The following is a 16472-nucleotide window of genomic DNA, read 5'->3' on the forward strand; positions in this document are numbered from 1 at the left end:
GGGAGGCGGACTTTCTAAGTCGCCAGGACATTCATCCAGGGGAATGGTCCCTGCACCCGGACGTTTTTCAACTACTGGTGGACAGGTGGGGGTCTTCCAGAAATCAACCTCATGGCGTCCCGGCACAACAACAAGTTGCCGGTGTACGGGTCTCGCACAAGAGACGAAGGGGCGTCTCTGGTGGATGCTCTGTCCGTCCGGTGGACGTTCCGGTTCGCATACCTGTTCCCTCCGGTCTCCCTTCTTCCACGGGTAATCCGGAAATTCAAACAGGAAGGAGGGACGCTCCTGTTGATAGCTCCCGCGTGGCCCAGACGGCACTGGTTCTCAGACCTTCAGGGTCTGTCCGTGGACAGTCCTCTGCGGTTGCCGCTACGACCGGACCTTCTGTCTCAGGGTCCTTGTCTTCACCCGGACCTGACTCGGCTGTCTTTGTCGGCGTGGCTGTTGAGACGGCCATGCTGAGGTCCCGGGGGTTTTCCAGCTCTGTGGTGCGTACCATGTTACGAGCTCGGAAACCGTCTTCCGCGAGGATATACCATCGCGTGTGGCATACGTTCTTCCAGTGGTGTCGAGAGGTTATGCACCGCGGGAGTTTCGTCTGTCTCGGATTCTCGCCTTCCTGCAAGCGGGACTAGATCATGGGCTTCGCCTTGCTTCTTTGAAGGTACAGGTTTCGGCCCTATCTGTCTGGTTTCACCGTAGGATTGCTACAATCCCGGATGTGCGCACCTTTATGCAAGGTGTTCTCCGTATTCAGCCGCCCTTTGTTCCACCTGTGGCGCCTTGGGATTTGGCTGTGGTCCTGAGGGCTCTCCAAGGACCGCCGTTTGAACCACTGGGCTCAGTGGATATTAAATGGCTAACAGCTAAGACTGTTTTCCTTCTGGCCATTGCTTCGGCCAGACGTGTTTCTGAGTTAGGGGCTCTTTCTTGTAGACCCCCTTTCTTGGTTTTTCATGGGAACAGGGCAGTGCTCCGCACTCAGCCCGAGTTTCTTCCCAAAGTTGTTTCCCAGTTTCATGTTAACGAGGAAATAGTTGTTCCGGCCTTTAACTCACCGGGTCTTTCCGTGGGTGAGGCCTCTTTGGATGTTGTGCGGGCCTTAAGGACTTATGTTGACCGCACTTCTTCGTTTAGGAAGTCGGACGCTTTGTTTGTCCTCTATGGCTTCCGTAAAAAATGGTTGGCCTGCTTCAAAGCAAACTTTGGCAGCCTGGATCCGTATGGCTATTTCTGAAGCTTATCTTCATGAAGGCCTACCGGTCCCTCCTTCTCTGAAGGCTCATTCCACTAGGTCTGTGGGTCCTTCGTGGGCAGCTCGATGTGGTGCCTCTGCAGTCCAGATCTGCAAGGCTGCTACGTGGTCTTCTGTCCATACCTTCGTGAGGTATTACAGGTTTGACACCTTCGCCTCTCAGGATGCTTCCTTCGGGCGGCGGATTCTCCTTTCTGCACAGGAGCGTCCCCACCCTTAAATGATACTGCTTTGGGACATCCCCAAGGTATCCTGTGGATACCCTATGGATACCCTATGGACCCTGAAGTAGAAAATATGAGATATGGTAAGAACTTACCCTTGTTATCTCTATTTCTACGAAGTCCATAGGGTTCCCCTGTCGCACCTGTGCTGCAGATGGGCTTTGCTCTGGTCACCGGTTTTCTGTCTCCCTCTGGTGAGAATGTGATTCTTGTATGTGTCCAGATCTTTGTTCTCTCTCTTCCTTCTCCTCCTCCGGCCTATGGCTTGGTAACTAACTGAGGTGCCTTGGCCCGGGGGCGGGGTATAGGAGGGGGACCTAGTGCATCCTGGGAGGCTGAAAGCTTAACTCTTTGGTGCCCTGCGACTGACGTCACACCTATACCCCAAGGTATCCTGTGGAACCCTATGGACTTCGTAGAAATAGAGATAACAAGGGTAAGTTCTTACCATATCTCATATTTTTGCAAATCATTTCCAGGCAATTACAGCCTGAAGTCTGGAACGCATAGACATCACCAGACGCTGGGTTTCATCCCTGGTGATGCTCTGCCAGGCCTCTACTGCAAATGTCTTCAGTTCCTGCTTGTTCTTGGGGCATTTTCCCTTCAGTTTTGTCTTCATCAAGTGAAATGCATGCTCAATCGGATTCAGGTCAGGGGATTGACTTGGCCATTGCATAACATTCCACTTTTTAGCCTTAAAAAACTCTTTGGTTGCTTTTGCAGTATGCTTCGGGTCATTGTCCATCTGCACTGAAGCGCCGTCCAATAAGTTCTGAAGCATTTGACTGAATATGAGCATATAATATTGCCCGAAATATTTCATTCTGCTGCTTTTGTCAGCAGTCACATACATGCCCACGCCATGACACTACCACCACCATGCTTCACTGATGAGGTGGTATGTTTTGAATCATGAGCAGTTCCTTTCCTTCTCCATACTCTTCTCTACCCATCACTCTGGTACAAGTTGATCTTTGTCTCATCTGTCCATAGGATGTTGTTCCAGAACTGTAATAGCTTTTTTAGATGTTGTTTGGCAAACTGTAATCTGGTCTTCCTGTTTTTGAGGCTCACCAATGGTTTACATCTTGTGGTGAACCCTCTATATTCACTCTTGTGAAGTCTTCTCTTGATTGTTCACTTTGACACATATACACCTACCTCCTGGAGAGTGTTCTTGATTTGGCCAACTGTTGTGAAGGGGTTTTTCTTCACCAGGGAAATAATTCTTCTGTCATCCACCACAGTTGTTTTCCGTGGTCTTCCGGGTCTTTTGGTGTTGCTGAGCTCTCCGGTGCGTTCTTTCTTTTTAAGAATGTTCCAAACAGTTGATTTGGCCACACCTAATATTTTTGCTATCTCTCTGATGGGTTTGTTTTGATTTTTCAGCCTAATGATGGCTTGCTTCACTGATAGTGACAGCTCTTTGGATCTTATATTGAGAGTCGACAGCAACTGATTCCAAATGCAAATGTCACACCTAGAATCACTTACAGACCTTTTACCTGCTTAACTGATAATGAAATAATGAGGGAATAGCCCACACCTGTCCATGAAATAGCTTTTGAGTTGATAGTCCCATTACTTTTGGCCCCTTAAAAAGTGGGAGGCACATATAGAAACCGTTGTAATTCCTACACCGTTCACCTGATTTGGATGTAATTACCCTCAAATTAAATCTGAAAGTCTGCAGTTAAAGCACATCTTGTTTGTTTCATTTCAAAGCCATTGTGGTGGTGAATAGAGGCCAAAATATGAAAATTCTGTCAATGTCCCAATATTTATGCACCTGACTGTATATAGATAGTATATAGAAAAGAAGGCACTCAAAAGGGCCTTCAAAATGAAACTTAACTTATGGAAGCTACATTTTGGCCCAGGACATTACGTCATAGTTAATGGGGGGTTCAGGAACTGCGTTCGTGCTTGTTCCGGCAGAAAAATAGCGCTGTTGATCATTATAAAATTATTTCATGTGTCCTCATACACTATTGCCTTAGTCGCGCCAAACAGCCCTTCTCTGCGTTCCAGGTCCTGCACAACTCTGCTTTCACCGAGATTCTTTTTTGCATCTGTATCCGATGCAGCAGCTGCACCAGGTTCCGATGTGCTTCATCTGCGACTTTGTACGTGCGTAAAACTAATTCCTGTGCGGTTAAAGTCACAGCCTGGTGATTGAGTGATGGTTTACTCCATCTGCGGTGCGAATAAGACGCTATGGAGGCTAGGTGTATGAGGACACATCTGTATGTTGCATTATGTGTTCAGTTCTAGAAGTAGATTCTGGCTATATAAACTGCATCAAGAGCTAACATGATATAACATCATCAGGACATGGTATAACATCTACCCTGTGACCGGCTAGCTAACCTGCGAATCCTGCATTGCGCCCAGCGGTGTTACTCCACGTCACCGTCAGGTATGAAGACTTGCCGTTTGCAGACCATCTGTCCTTGGAATGAGAGAACATCAATCTTCCACTTGGAAAGAAAGCAATTTTCTTTTGAATAACGCCCACAATGGAAGAAGAATTGGAAAAAGCCAAATTCACATATTTTATTTATAAAATTATTATTGACCGAATTGGAAAACAAGATCAAACATGATGTTATGGTTTTGTTGCTACCGGTATTTGATGGAAAAACCAGTCTTGTTTTCTGAATGTTCTAATGTTCTCAATAACAAGTTGCAGGGAAATAAATTAGTTGTTTCCAACTAGCGGACAGCTTGACACGTCACACTATATAGATGCCTGGATTCTAATCAGTACATTAATTCTATTTCATTCATAAAATAATCGACAGAGTCAAGATGCACATTGCTGTACATTAAATACACTTTTCCCTCTATATTATTGTATATTCTGCTAACATGCTCTGTGAGTTCTATAGTGGAAGGAGCAGGGTCCCCCAGCTGCACAGAGTATATGAGGAAATGAGTGGTGTATGACAGGAGCAGTTACATGGTGCAAGGAAGGAAATGACGCAGGAAGCCAGAGACTGAGGGGTACATTTACTAAGATCCGTGCTTGTCCCGATTTGTCCTGTTTTTCAAATCAGCTTGGATCGATCAAAAATGGGCGTTTTTTACACTTGTAAAATCGGGAATTTACCAAGGTCCCGGTTTTGACAGGAAGGTTTTGATTGGTGGTGTATTTGGTCGATCCTGTCCGATTTGAAGTCTCGATTAAAGTGGCCGAATTTGACTCCCGAACAAGCAGCCTGCACATATCAGTGAAATATGTGCAGACTGTTTATTTTCTTTTTAGGATTAAATTTGTTTAAAAAAATTGACGTGAGGTCCCCCCCCAAAAGGCTAACCAGCCCCAGTCTTGCCAGCCTGTCCTGGTACCTAAAATTACGGGGAACAAAACATGTAGGGTTCCACCGTAAATTAGGTACCAGCACCAGGCTGCAGGGCCAGTCCTGGTTTTAATTATAGTGGGAACAAATTGCGTAGGGGTCCCCCTATAATTAAAACCAGCACCGGACCCTTTCTAGCAGGAGGCTGATGCCACAGCCAGGGGAGCCCTTTCACCGGGGGACGCAGCACCAGTCCTGGCCGCTAGTCAGCCCAGACAAGGGATCCCTGGAGAGTTGGGGACCCCCCAATAAAGGGGTCCCCCTCTCCAGGGCACCCCTGGCCTAGGCTGATAGCCTGGGGCTATCCCCGCCACCGTAGGGCGATGGGTAGCGGGTTGATAGTGTATGTAGTGTGTAAAAAGTAGAAGTATAAACATTGTCTTTGCAGTGGAACTACAGGTCCCAGAAAGCCTCCCCCACATACTGGTACTTGGAGAACCACAAGTACCAGCATGCGGGGCACACACACACATACTCCCCTACATTACCAGGAGTGGTCCCCTTGTCCAAAGTAGGCATCCAAGGTCTTCAGAATACCAAAAAATACACGATCAACCCGCCACACATCGTTCTACGGTGGCGGGGATAGCCCCGGGCTATCAGCCTAGGCCAGGGGTGCCCTGGAGAGGGGGACCCCTTTATTGGGGGGGTCCCCAGGGATCCCTGGCCTGGACTGACTAGCGGTCAGGACTGATGCTGCGGCTGGGGGGCCAGGTGAAAGGGCTCCCCTGGCTGTGGCATCAGCCCCCTGCTATTAAGGGTCCGGTGCTGGCTTTAATCATGGGGGACCCCTACGCAATTTGTTCCCCTTATATTTAAAACCAGGACTGGCCCTGCAGCCTGGTTCTGGTACCTAATTTACGGTGGAACCCTACAAGTTTTGTTCCCCGTAATTTTAGGTACCAGGACAGGCTGGCAAGTCCGGGGCTGGTTAGCCTTTTGGGGGGGACCTCACGTCATTTTTAATTAACTTAATTCTTTAGTAATTTTTTTTTAATTAACCCTTAGAACACACTTGCCATTCAGAAACATACACAAATCACACTGATTTGTGTATGTTTGATGGCAACTCGCAGCTCAGGAGATGGTGCATTTAAAACTTCTATTGAGTCCCCGATTTGAGTGTAATACGGGCGACTTCAGCAAAACGAATAATGGTAAATTCCCGATTTGTATTAAAAAAGTGAAAAGTACTTCCGATTTGAGCCGATGGTGATATAATTTCTATTGTTCAAAACAGCCGAATTTCCGGCATTAAACCACCCAATGTCAACCTGAAAAAATTAAGAAATTACCCGACTTTAAGGAAAAGTGATATCACGCGAAAATGCAAATCGGGACCAACACAAATGTTAATAAATGTACCCCTGAGAGTTATGTAGTGCAAAGAGCAGGGTTCCCCAGCAGCACAGAGTATATCAGGAGATGAGTGATGTGTTAGTGATGACAGGGCTGTATGTGACAGGGGCAGTGACATGAAGTGAGGAGGGGAGCAGGAAGCCATTGATGGAGAGTTATATAATGGAAGGAGCATGGACCCCAGCAGCACAGAGTATATAAGGAGATTAATGGTGTTTCAGTGAGGACATGATTTGAGGAGGGAAAAGGAGGCAGCAGGAAGCCACAGACTGCCAGTTGTGTAGTGGAAGGAGCAGGGTCCTCCAGCAGCAGAGTAAGGATGTGAGCAGTGCCATAACTAGGGTGGTGCGATCGGTGCCTCCGCACAGATCACAGGGCTCTGTAGGCGGCACCGTTGCTGCCCCACATCTCTTGCTCCTGGCTAGCAGGGTGCATGGAGCGGCACCCTGCAGCCAAAATTATTATGGTAGTGCCGTCCAGCCTGTCCTTTGGACGCTCCAAGCATGCCATGCATCCTGCTGTCTATAAGTACACACCCTGCCGCCTGAGGACGCTCCAGGCAGTGCTACACGTCCCACTGTTGGCCCCGCCCCCTCGGCGCGGCGTAATTTCATGCGTGACGGGGACAGCACAGGGCACTGCGTTAAAAAATACATCCGATGACCCCAAAAAAGTACTTTCATTTTGGAGGCGAAAAAATCCAAAGTTGGGGGACAAACTTAAAAACTAGCGAAATAGAGTCCATGGGGGTCCCCAAGTATGCCCCAGGTGTTTTTAAGTTTGCAGGTGCTTGCGGCAGGTGGATTTGTTACGTTTTTTAAAACTACACCTTAGCAACTTTAAAATATGCTTGCACCCATTTTCGTGTACCCCAAATGTGCTGGGACTAGTTATTTTCACCAAACAAAACCTGCTAAATGCTATTCTTCACCACTTATGCAAAGACGCTAAATAGCAGCTATTGAGATCATTTAGGTACCCCAAATACCTTCAGCAGGGCTATTCGGGGGTATCTATAGTGATCCCCCAATGTCAGTGCATCTTTTGGGGGGTGTCAGACTGATTTACCAGTCTGACAGTATTTTTCGCCTGTTACGGTTTCGCCGATTTCTAATTGAATACGGGGATAAGCGGGCACGCACGCAGGAAATACTTTTTCGCATTGAAAACCAGCGATGTCGGCGGAAAGTACGGGACTTTTCGCCTGGTATTGAATACGGCCCTAAGTTTGTATTCATTTATCTTGATAGTTTTGAATAAAATGATATTTCTTCTTTTGTTGTTGTTGTGTAAAACAAGCTGTGTATTCGGAAGAATAATATGGTTTTAATATGTTATGCTGCTGAAGCGTTCTTTGTCTTAGTATTATCCTTTACTTATGTAATATATATTAGCCTGATCACTCTATAGACACAATATTTTGGTAATCTAAAGGTGCGTATCCACTAAACAAGATTTGCAGGCGATTGAACGATAACGACGTCGTTATCGTTCAATCGCGTGCAAATCGTGCATGCATCGGGCACATTTATGTCGGAAACTACCAGCGATGCGCGCACCCGCCGGTCGTTTCCGACATCTATCATCACCCGTGCATGCTGGTCAACCTGACGATCACGTCACCTTCAGCATGTGCGGGGATGATGGATGTCCCTACACTGAACGTTCAGCGTAGGCACATCATAGGCATAGAAACGACAGAGACAATTACAATGTCGTAATCGTGCTGTCGTTTCTGTGTCTGGTGGTGGATGGGCACCTTTAGACATTGCTGGGATCATCTGAATCAGAGGAAGTGAGATATGTTCCAGCTCAGATGGGCCGTTAAATAAAACCGCAAATCTCAGACGACTCTCTGCAGAACTTAGTAGACTAACAAATACAATGATTGGAGATATATAACAAATACAATGATTGGAGATATATAACAAATACAATGATTGGAGATATATAACAAATACAATGATTGGAGATATATAACAAATACAATGATTGGAGATATATAACAAATACAATGATTGGAGATATATAACAAATACAATGATTGGAGATATATAACAAATACAATGATTGGAGATATATAACAAATACAATGATTGGAGATATATAACAAATACAATGATTGGAGATATATAACAAATACAATGATTGGAGATATATAACAAATACAATGATTGGAGATATATAACAAATACAATGATTGGAGATATATAACAAATACAATGATTGGAGATATATAACAAATACAATGATTGGAGATATATAACAAATACAATGATTGGAGATATATAACAAATACAATGATTGGAGATATATAACAAATACAATGATTGGAGATATATGGCTAAAAGCAGAAATCGCTCAGTTCTGTATTCACTTCTTCTAGGGGGGACGGAGTATTGTGAGCTGTAAAACTTTTGTTACCATGCACAGAAATAAAATAACCCTAATTATGTCCTAGGTGCACCGTGGGGGAAATAACAGACGCAATGAAGAAAGTTTTCGGGGAACACAAAGCCAGCGATCGGCTGGTGAGCGGCGCTTATCGCCAGGAGTATGGGGAAAGCGAGGAAATCTCCTGTACTATGAAGAGGTAAAGTCCATTGTACAATGTATATTCTGTATTTCGCTTAGTTGTAGGCACAGAGGGACAGGGTCAGCATGTACTGCGGCCTCAGGGCCTGATTCAGAGCCGGACGCTCTGACAAGAGTGCTCGCTCTGAATCAGGGCCACCCTACCTAATATTGGAGCGGCCTCCTGGCCGCTCGCATAGCTGTGGGTGACCACCCACAGCTCATGCGAGCGGCCAAAAAGATGGTCGCGATGGTCAAGAACATCGCGACCATCGGGCTTGCGACGAGACCCTTGTGGTAGGGTCTCGTTGCCGCAAGCCCTGGAGCCAAGAGCACTCCCACTGACATCACTAGTGATGTCAGTTGGGCCGGACCCAGACGGTAGGCGTTCCCATGGAACCAATTGGACCCATCAAGCACATTTCACCCTTGCAATTTGACTGGACTTATATGCAATATGTGGCACTTAACCTCATGCATAAAACTCCTATTGTCCTATAGAGTGTAAGCTTGCGAGCAGGGCCCTCTTACCTCTCTTGTCTGTCTTGTTTTAATACTCTTTTTGTTCCCAAAAGCAAAGCGCTATGAGATTTACAAGAGCTAGATAAACAAAAATTAATTCAAAGAAATTTGGTCGTATTGTACAGCCGCTGATAAGGTGTGCTTATAAAAATACAATCAACAAAGGTGCCCTAAGTTAACAAAGTTAATAAAGCAGAATCTGTCACACATTGGGGTCTTAGCACCACTTATCCTGCTTGGTGCTGTCAAATCATGGTTGCCCGCACTTCTCCTGGCTGCCCACGGCATTCCTAAAGCACATCCTCTCCATTGTACACAAACTGTCTAGCTGCATGGGCGCAGCCATATTGGATTCCTGTTAGATGAACCCTCCAGTGATCTATTCATGGCCAGAACAACTTACTTCTATGAAGGAAGATTACTCTCTGGCTCTAGAATCTCTTAAAAGTACTCTGCATTACCATCTGCACCTGTTCTAAGCCAGTATTCAGCTTTCTGCAAACACCCACCTCTCTACCATGTACAGCAAGTATCCGGATATACTACAATAATACCATTAGTTGGAGGTACATGGTCTTTGGATCTGGGTAGCTGGGGCTGTCTGTGAGTTTAAGGTTCTAATTCCAGCTCTGCTGATCAGTGTGCAGGTTCCAGGTCTGTACTCCTGAATTCAGTGTACAGCCCTGAGTTCCTCATTCCTGGTCTCAATCCTGAATTTTGAGCTCTTGACTCTAGTTTTAGCTTGTGCCAGTTCTGAATCTCCATTGGCCATATGCTCCTGAGTTCCCAGTAGTGGGTTCCAGCTCCAAGTTCCTGGGATCAGGTTCTGGGGTTGAGCTCTCCATGGTCAGTTACTTTGGATTCCAGTTTTGTTCTCCGGTCCAGTTCCTGGATAAGTGACCTACCCAGTTGCCAGTGGTTCTCTGATTCTGGTGTTTCGTAGATGAGCAGAAGTCTTATTAAAGCCTCCAGTTTCAGCTTCAAGCCACTTTCAACTAGACCCAAGGGTCAGAATCGTTATGAAGTGGTCATATTTGACATAGAGCTCAGACGATCCCAAAGCAAGTATTAAATACAGTTTAGAAATAATACAATAATTCATAATAAAATGAAAAAAAAAATAGTTTCTACTAATATTTGATGATTGCGATTTACACAATGTCAAAATTAGAGATTGAACGTTATGAGGTTACTCAAGGAGTGGTGACTGTAGAAGAGAGAATATTGGATATTTGTATGAAGATCACTAACCCCATAATGATTAAATTATGCTACTGTACTTATATAGTAATATTTTTTTGAGAATACCCTTCCTTATTTTTCCCTTCTTTTTATAGTTTAGGGAATACACAGACACATATATTCTATTGTAGTCCTCCTATCACTCCATTGTCTTTTCTGTGTCTGTGTTTTCATTAACACCTAAACGTGATATCGCTCTTTGATAATACCATATATGATTAATAATGTATTGGTTGCCTATAGGCCACACTCATTGTATTGTTACAGTACTTTGTTATTTCTGTGCCTGTGTTTTGTTTTGTTCTGTTAAATGGTTTTTATTTTCCGTCATGACCGTTTAGCAGGTTTACCTTCAATTAAGTAAATTAGATGACAGTTGTATTTGCTGTGATCATAGCAACATAGTTATATTTTGAATTATCAGGCTTTGAATATGTTTAATTTTATGAACGTATCTGTATGTATACTGTTTTCTACTGTTTCATTTATACTTAACTGAATTGCTTAATTTAATCCGTGCAGAATTACACAGATTGGCTTTACAATTAAATATAACCCTTAATAGCGCACGCAGGGGGGATTTCCGAGGCACCATTTTATTAAGCCCCTCCCCCTCGCAGTAAAATGCTGCGATTCGCGTGTCAATAGGGAGGAGGCGGAGCTAATTTGAAGCGATTCCATTAGAATCAAGTTATTTGGCCCTGCCCCCTCCCGATTAGCCAGCGAATCGTGGCATTTTACCGCTAGGGGGAGGGGCCTAATGACGTGTGACAGGTGTGTATGTATGTATCTGTTTGTGTGTATGGTATGTGTGACATGTATATGTGTGTGTGTGTATATCTGTATGTATATCTATATGTACAGATGGATCCACATCAGGGGCGTATTTATAATGGGTGCAGGGTGTGTGGGGAACACGGGCCCCTGGGTCCAGGGGGGCCCCGCCCACCCTGCACTCATAGTATTACTTACCTCTCCGGAGTCCCACGTCGGCGCAGGGTTCCGGCGATGTAAAAAAGACTGGAAAATGGCTGCTGCGGCCATTTTTCCATCGTTTGCGCTTGCGCAGTACAGTGAAAATGGCCGTCGCAGCCATTTTCCCGGTGACCTGCGCATACTCTATAGAGTCTATAACTCCGGCGCTGGCAGCGCACAGCTCAGTGCGCTGCCGGCCGCAGGACAGAGAGGAGGGGGCCCGTGTCGGAGACTGCACATGGGCCCCCATCTCTCTAGAAACGCCCCATGTCCACATACATCTAGCCTCCTTGCGCACTAAATAGCCCTGCTAGTCGCGCCATGCTGTTCTGCTGATTAAAATGATATGCAGCATGCCTATGTTCTGTGACATTTGAAGGTAAAAAGTCGCAAAAAAGTCACTCGGTTATACCGAGTCACACGGAGCTCTCGCGTTATGTGGCGCGACTTGTAGCGCATGGAGGCTAGATATATGTGGACACATTTGTATGTGTGTGTGTATATACAGTATATGTATGTGTGTGTATGTGTGTATATATTTATATATATATATATATATATATATATATACACACACACACACACACAGTCAGGTGCATAAATATTGGGACATTGACAGAATTTTCATATTTTGGCCTCTATTCACCACCACAATGGCTTTGTAATGAAACAAACAAGATGTGCTTTGGCTGCAGACTTTCAGATTTAATTTGGGGGTAATTACATCCAAATCAGGTGTAGGAATTACAACGGTTTCTATATGTGCCTCCCACTTTTTAAGGGGCCAAAAGTAATGGGACACACTAAACAATCCTAAATCTAACTTTCACTTTTTAATACTTTGTTGTAAATCCTTTGCAGGCAATTACAGCCTGAAGTCTGGAACTCATAAACATCACCAGACGCTGGGTTTCATCCCTGGTGATGCTCTGCCAAGCCTCTACTGCAAATGACTTCAGTTCCTGCTCGTTCTTGGGGCATTTTCCCTTCAGTTTTGTCTTCATCAAGTGAAATGCATGCTCAATCGGATTCAGGTCAGGGGATTGACTTGGCCATTGCATAACATTCCACTTTTTAGCCTTAAAAAACTCTTTGGTTGCTTTTGCAGTATGCTTCGGGTCATTGTCCATCTGCACTGTGAAGCGCCGTCCAATGAGTTCTGAAGCATTTGACTGAATATGAGCATATAATATTGCCCGAAACACTTCAGAATTCATTCTGCTGCTTTTGCCAGCAGTCACATCATCAATAAATACAAGGGAACCAGTTCCATTGGCAGCCATACATGCCCACGCCATGACACTACCACCATGCTTCACTGATGAGATGGTATGTTTTGGCTCATGAGCAGTTCCTTTCCTTCTCCATACTCTTCTCTTCCCATCACTCTGGTACAAGTTGATCTTTGTCTCATCTTTCCATAGGATGTTGTTCCAGAACTGTAATGGCTTTTTTAGATGTTGTTTGGCAAACTCTAATCTGGTCTTCCTGTTTTTGTGGCTCACCAATGGTTTACATCTTGTGGTGAACCCTCTATATTCACTCTTGTGAAGTCTTCTCTTGATTGTTGACTTTGACACATATACACCTACCTCCTGGAGAGTGTTCTTGATTTGGCCAACTGTTGTGAAGGGGTTTTTCTTCACCAGGGAAATAATTCTTCTGCCATCCACCACAGTTGTTTTCCGTGGTCTTCCGGATCTTTTGGTGTTGCTGAGCTCTCCGGTGCGTTCTTTCTTTTTCAGAATGTTCCAAACAGTTGATTTGGCCACACCTAATGTTTTTGCTATCTCTCTGATGGGCTTGGTTTGATTTTTCAGCCTAATGATGGCTTGCTTAACTGATAGTGACAGCTCTTTGGATCTCATATTGAGAGTCGACAGCAACTGATTCCAAATGCAAATGTCACACCTAGAATCAACTCCAGACCTTTTACCTGCTTAATTGATAATGAAATAACGAGGGAATAGCCCACACCTGTCCATGAAATAGCTTTTGAGTTGATAGTGCATTATTGTGTGGAGTAGTGCATATACAGTATATAATGTGTGTATGTGTATATAAATAAGTGTGTGTGCATTATTGTGAGGAGTAGTGTATATACAGTATATAATGTGTGTATGTGTATATAAATGTGTGTGTGTGCATTATTGTGAGGAGTAGTGTATATACAGTATATAATGTGTGTATGTGTATATAAATGTGTGTGTGTGCATTATTGTGAGGAGTAGTGTATATACAGTATATAATGTGTGTATGTGTATATAAATATGTGTGTGTGCATTATTGTGAGGAGTAGTGCATATACAGTATATAATGTGTGTGTACAGTATGTGTATATAAATATATGCGTGTGTGTGCATTATTGTGAGGAGTAGTGTATATACAGTATATAATGTGTGTATGTGTATATAAATATATGTGTGTGTGTGCATTATTGTGAGGAGTAGTGCATATACAGTATATAATGTGTGTATGTGTATATAAATATGTGTGTGTGTGCATTATTGTGAGGAGTAGTGTATATACAGTATATAATGTGTGTGTGTATATAAATACAGTATATAATGTGTGTGAGGAGTAGTGTATATACAGTATATAATGTGTATGTGTATAGAAATATATGTGTGTGCATTATTGTGAGGAGTAGTGTATATACAGTATATAATGTGTGTGTGTGAGGAGTAGTGTATATACAGTATATAATGTGTGTGAGGAGTAGTGTATATACAGTATGTAATGTGTGTGTGTGTGAGGAGTAGTGTATATACAGTATATAATGTGTGTGTGAGGAGTAGTGTATATACAGTATATAATGTGTGTGTGTGAGGAGTAGTGTATATACAGTATATAATGTGTGTGAGGAGTAGTGTATATACAGTATATAATGTGTGTGTGTGAGGAGTAGTGTATATACAGTATATAATGTGTGTGAGGAGTAGTGTATATACAGTATATAATGTGTGTGAGGTGTAGTGTATATACAGTATATAATGTGTGTGTGTGAGGAGTAGTGTATATACAGTATATGTGTGAGGAGTAGTGTATATACAGTATATAATGTGTGTATGTGTATATAAATGTGTGTGTGCATTATTGTGAGGAGTAGTGTATATACAGTATATAATGTGTGTATGTGTATATAAATGTGTGTGTGTGCATTATTGTGAGGAGTAGTGTATATACAGTATATAATGTGTGTATGTGTATATAAATGTGTGTGTGTGTGCATTATTGTGAGGAGTAGTGTATATACAGTATATAATGTGTGTATGTGTATATAAATATGTGTGTGTGCATTATTGTGAGGAGTAGTGTATATACAGTATATAATGTGTGTATGTGTATATAAATATATGTGTGTGTGTGCATTATTGTGAGGAGTAGTGCATATACAGTATATAATGTGTGTATGTGTATATAAATATGTGTGTGTGCATTATTGTGAGGAGTAGTGCATATACAGTATATAATGTGTGTGTACAGTATGTGTATATAAATATATGTGTGTGTGTGCATTATTGTGAGGAGTAGTGTATATACAGTATATAATGTGTGTATGTGTATATAAATATATGTGTGTGTGTGCATTATTGTGAGGAGTAGTGCATATACAGTATATAATGTGTGTATGTGTATATAAATATGTGTGTGTGTGCATTATTGTGAGGAGTAGTGTATATACAGTATATAATGTGTGTGTGTATATAAATACAGTATATAATGTGTGTGAGGAGTAGTGTATATACAGTATATAATGTGTATGTGTATAGAAATATATGTGTGTGCATTATTGTGAGGAGTAGTGTATATACAGTATATAATGTGTGTGTGTGAGGAGTAGTGTATATACAGTATATAATGTGTGTGTGTGAGGAGTAGTGTATATACAGTATATAATGTGTGTGAGGAGTAGTGTATATACAGTATATAATGTGTGTGTGTGAGGAGTAGTGTATATACAGTATATAATGTGTGTGTGAGGAGTAGTGTATATACAGTATATAATGTGTGTGTGTGTGAGTAGTGTATATACAGTATATAATGTGTGTGAGGAGTAGTGTATATACAGTATATAATGTGTGTGTGTGAGGAGTAGTGTATATACAGTATATAATGTGTGTGAGGAGTAGTGTATATAATGTGTGTGAGGTGTAGTGTATATACAGTATATAATGTGTGTGTGTGAGGAGTAGTGTATATACAGTATATGTGTGAGGAGTAGTGTATATACAGTATATAATGTGTGTGAGGAGTAGTGTATATACAGTATATAATGTGTGTGTGAGGAGTAGTGTATATACAGTATATAATGTGTGTGAGGAGTAGTGTATATACAGTATATAATGTGTGTGAGGTGTAGTGTATATACAGTATATAATGTGTGTGTGTGTGAGGAGTAGTGTATATACAGTATGTGTGAGGAGTAGTGTATATACAGTATATAATGTGTGTGAGGAGTAGTGTATATACAGTATATAATGTGTGTGTGAGGAGTAGTGTATATACAGTATATAATGTGTGTGAGTAGTGTATGTACAGTATATAATGTGTGTGAGGAGTAGTGCATATACAGTATATAATGTGTGTGAGGAGTAGTGTATATACAGTATATAATGTGTGTGTGAGGAGTAGTGTATATACAGTATATAATGTGTGTGAGTAGTGTATATACAGTATATAATGTGTGTGAGGAGTAGTGCATATACAGTATATAATGTGTGTGAGGAGTAGTGTATATACAGTATATAATGTGTGTGAGGAGTAGTGCATATACAGTATATAATGTGTGTGAGGAGTAGTGCATATACAGTATATAATGTGTGTGAGGAGTAGTGTATATACAGTATATAATGTGTGTGTGAGGAATAGTGTATATACAGTATATAATGTGTGTGTGAGGAATAGTGTATATACAGTATATAATGTGTGTGAGGAGTAGTGTATATACAG

At 42.6% G+C, this 16472-nt stretch overlaps 1 protein-coding gene across 4 annotated transcripts in view; it reads left to right on the forward strand.

Moving 5' to 3' along the window:
* The window catches only part of MMUT (methylmalonyl-CoA mutase), a 290597-nt gene that overhangs the window by 169047 nt on the left and 105078 nt on the right, over window positions 1-16472 (forward strand). For all 4 annotated transcript variants that reach the window (XM_088467254.1, XM_088467253.1, XM_088467251.1 and 1 more), the window contains one exon: window positions 8668-8799. In XM_088467254.1, the coding sequence (XP_088323380.1) occupies window positions 8668-8799 (132 nt within the window). The remainder of the gene's footprint in view (window positions 1-8667; window positions 8800-16472) is intronic.

The sequence above is a fragment of the Taudactylus pleione genome, unplaced genomic scaffold (genome assembly GCF_031769625.1).
Source record: "Taudactylus pleione unplaced genomic scaffold, aTauple2 ptg000070l, whole genome shotgun sequence".
NCBI lineage: Eukaryota > Metazoa > Chordata > Amphibia > Anura > Myobatrachidae > Taudactylus > Taudactylus pleione.